Source organism: Rhagoletis zephyria, unplaced genomic scaffold, assembly GCF_001687245.7.
Source record: "Rhagoletis zephyria isolate East Lansing unplaced genomic scaffold, Rhagoletis_zephyria_1.1 Rzeph_scaffold_39801, whole genome shotgun sequence".
Classification (NCBI taxonomy): domain Eukaryota; kingdom Metazoa; phylum Arthropoda; class Insecta; order Diptera; family Tephritidae; genus Rhagoletis; species Rhagoletis zephyria.
In genome coordinates, this window is record NW_016196856.1 from 1 (window position 1) to 2,874 (window position 2,874).

Genomic DNA, 2,874 nt, shown 5'->3' on the forward strand with positions numbered 1-2,874 from the left:
ACAACAAAAGAACAGTCATCAGATACACACAAAAGGTCAGCTCATCTACTCGAAGAAGAAGAAGAGGATCGATGAGCAGAGTAATAAATAAGGGAATAGAAAAGAAAAAAGAAAAGGCCACCACCACTGTCACCAGCAGCGGCAGCATCACTTTCGATGTGCACACACAAATTGGACGCAATTACCGGCGAGTGAGCTGTGTGCGTGCCCAATGAATAGCACCATTGTTCCCCTTTGTCTGGTGGTGTGCCCAGCACAGAGCATCAAATCTGGTACAGCAGTTGCAGTTCCCCTTCCTCTTCCATAAACTGATGATTGGGCCAATAGATCGACGAGGGGAAGGGAAATCACTGGGCAACACAATGGGCACTCGCTTACTGTAGCGTACAGCGCCTTTCTTCTCAAGTTGGCGATGGCATCAGCATCAGCAGCAGCAGCAGCAGCACCGTCTCTGTCACCATCGATCAGGATTCCTTCTTCTCAGCCCCTCTTTCACAGATTTTTCTATCGCACTCACACAGTTCTCGAGTACTCTCCACCACAGCCACATCTGCTTCTGCCATCGATCGACGACGGTGGTGGTGGTGGTGGTGGCCCTGAAACGAAGACGACTGGTTGCTGCTGGTGAGAGAGTGTGTGCAAATGAAGAGGAAGGCTCTTGATAAGCGGGAGAGAGACGCTGTTATCGCGACAAGAGCGTCCGAGCGACGGAATCATCGTGGCCAGCGACTGAGAGTGTGAGTGAGTGAGTGTGTGTGTGCCATTAATATTCATTCGATATCGGTGATACTGCTGCTGCTGCTGCTCTTGACTGGTGAGCACCGGAACAGCATCAGAGTCTGATGCCAATGAAGTGCGCCCGGCAACGAGAGCTTCTGCTGCTGCTGCTGCTGCTGCCTTTGAAGTGCTAATGTGATTTACCAGTTGATTAGCGAGCGGGTAGGGACGCTCCGGTTATATAGACGGCCTGGAGATCACCATTCACTACATCACTTTGCTCTTTGCTCACTTTGCCGTCCATTTTCCACTTCACTGCTCGGTAATTGACTGTGTTCTCTTTCTCGTCGTCCTCGTCGTCGTTGTCGTGAATCAATCGGCTTCCACTTCCAATTAGCGGTGTCATTAGCAGCAGCAGCAGCAGCAAAAGTATGCTTCAATTGCNCACTGCTCGGTAATTGACTGTGTTCTCTTTCTCGTCGTCCTCGTCGTCGTTGTCGTGAATCAATCGGCTTCCACTTCCAATTAGCGGTGTCATTAGCAGCAGCAGCAGCAGCAAAAGTATGCTTCAATTGCTTTGCATTCTCCTTCCTGACATTCAAACTTTTGCTTTGAAAAAGTTTTTCCAAAGTAAAAGTTCTAATTTTGTTGTGATGATGGTGGTGGTGACCTTTGAATGGCAGTGATCCTCCTCTTTCTACAGCGCAAAACTTACATGGCCGATGATGGGCGTCAGGTGGTGCTCACAGAGGCTGAACATCTCAATGTCCCGCACAATGACCATCTCGTCGTGGTCCTCATTGAAGACGGCGTCGTTCAGCAGTTCTGCGGACAATGAAAGAGAAGTTGAAAGACAGTGTTGGTCAGTTTAGTTTCGCTCCATCAGATAGAATACCACTAAGTTATCGTCGTGTGAATCAAAGTACTTCCAAGTAGTAGCAAGTGTGACCTAGTAACCCACTCTCCTACCTTGCAGGTTGATATTGTATCCACAGGTGTAGTAGCGAAATGCCTTGGCCGCCCTCTCCGGCGTCTTCAGCAGCCCCTGCCGGCCCGGGTCCTCGCCGATGTCCTTGAGAATGTTGTAGTAGTGCTCGGTGAGCAGAGCGACCGTCTCCTCGCGGTTCTCATTGCCCCTGTTCATGTACTCGTCGTACTCCTCAGAGTCGAGACGATTGCCAAAGATGGCCGACATTCGAGTGCTGCTGCTGCTGCTGCTGGGACTACCGATTCCGTTGATGAGCAGCTGTTTTTGCTGCAGTGCTGCCAGTGCACTGGTGACCACCTTCTTCTTGGGCTGTTGCTGCTGCTTTGGATCCTCGCAGTGATCAGCGGCGGCGGCGGTGGAGGTCGCAATGGTGTTCATGTGGGGCCGGGGATGATAGCGAGTGAGAGAGAGGGTTCAAAGTGCAAACAAACTTAAAAATTGCTGGTGATGATAAAGAAAACTTTTGTAGATAGAAAACAGCTTTGAAAACAAAAACGAAACTTTTGAACACGTCTTCTCAATGAGCACAGTTTTGTCGTCCGCGCGGGCAATTCGAACAGCAACAGCAGTTTGTCCGTAGCCGAGTGTCGTTCTCACTGGTTCCAGCACCTTTTTATAGACACGGCTCGATTGCTCTTCTCTTCTCTCCTCTTCTTCTGTCGTCGCATATGCAGACACTACTGTACAGTAAAGTGTACACATTACTCTGTACTCTTTTCTTCCTACTTTCATCTTCTATGCAGGATGACGTCTCCACTCTTCTCTCTTTCTCTTGAACACAACTTTTTGCCATCGATGCCACCAGCACTGGCCCGCAGGCCACTAGCACCACCGTTGGCAACTGATGAGCTGTGATTGTGCAGGACTGTGAAGGAGTAGTAGATGCCATCATCAATCGATGCCATCACCACCGACCGAAATGACCGACGAAGGAACGTTGACTGTACTTGCAGCAGCAGTTTTCCAGTAACGAACAGGTGACATCAGCTTTTGGAAGCAGGTTGCATCAGCAGACGCTCATCGGCTTTAGCTTGAAGATCTTCTCGGATTGCTGTTTCAGTGGACATCATACCACCGTCACTTGACTTGGTAGTTGCAAATGTACACACACACACATCGACAGACTGTTGATAAGAGCACTGGTCAGTGGTAGAGTGAAATACACTGGA

The 2,874-nt window shown here is 49.6% G+C and overlaps 1 protein-coding gene across 1 annotated transcript; it reads right to left on the minus strand.

Moving 5' to 3' along the window:
* Positions 1-1,686: 1,686 nt before the first annotated feature.
* LOC108354855 (GTP cyclohydrolase 1-like) lies at positions 1,687-2,083 on the minus strand (the record flags this gene model as incomplete). The annotated part of the gene is made up of 1 exon (XM_017606028.1): positions 1,687-2,083. A coding segment is annotated over exon 1 (397 nt), but the record flags the coding sequence as incomplete, so codon positions are not given.
* Positions 2,084-2,874: the final 791 nt, after the last annotated feature.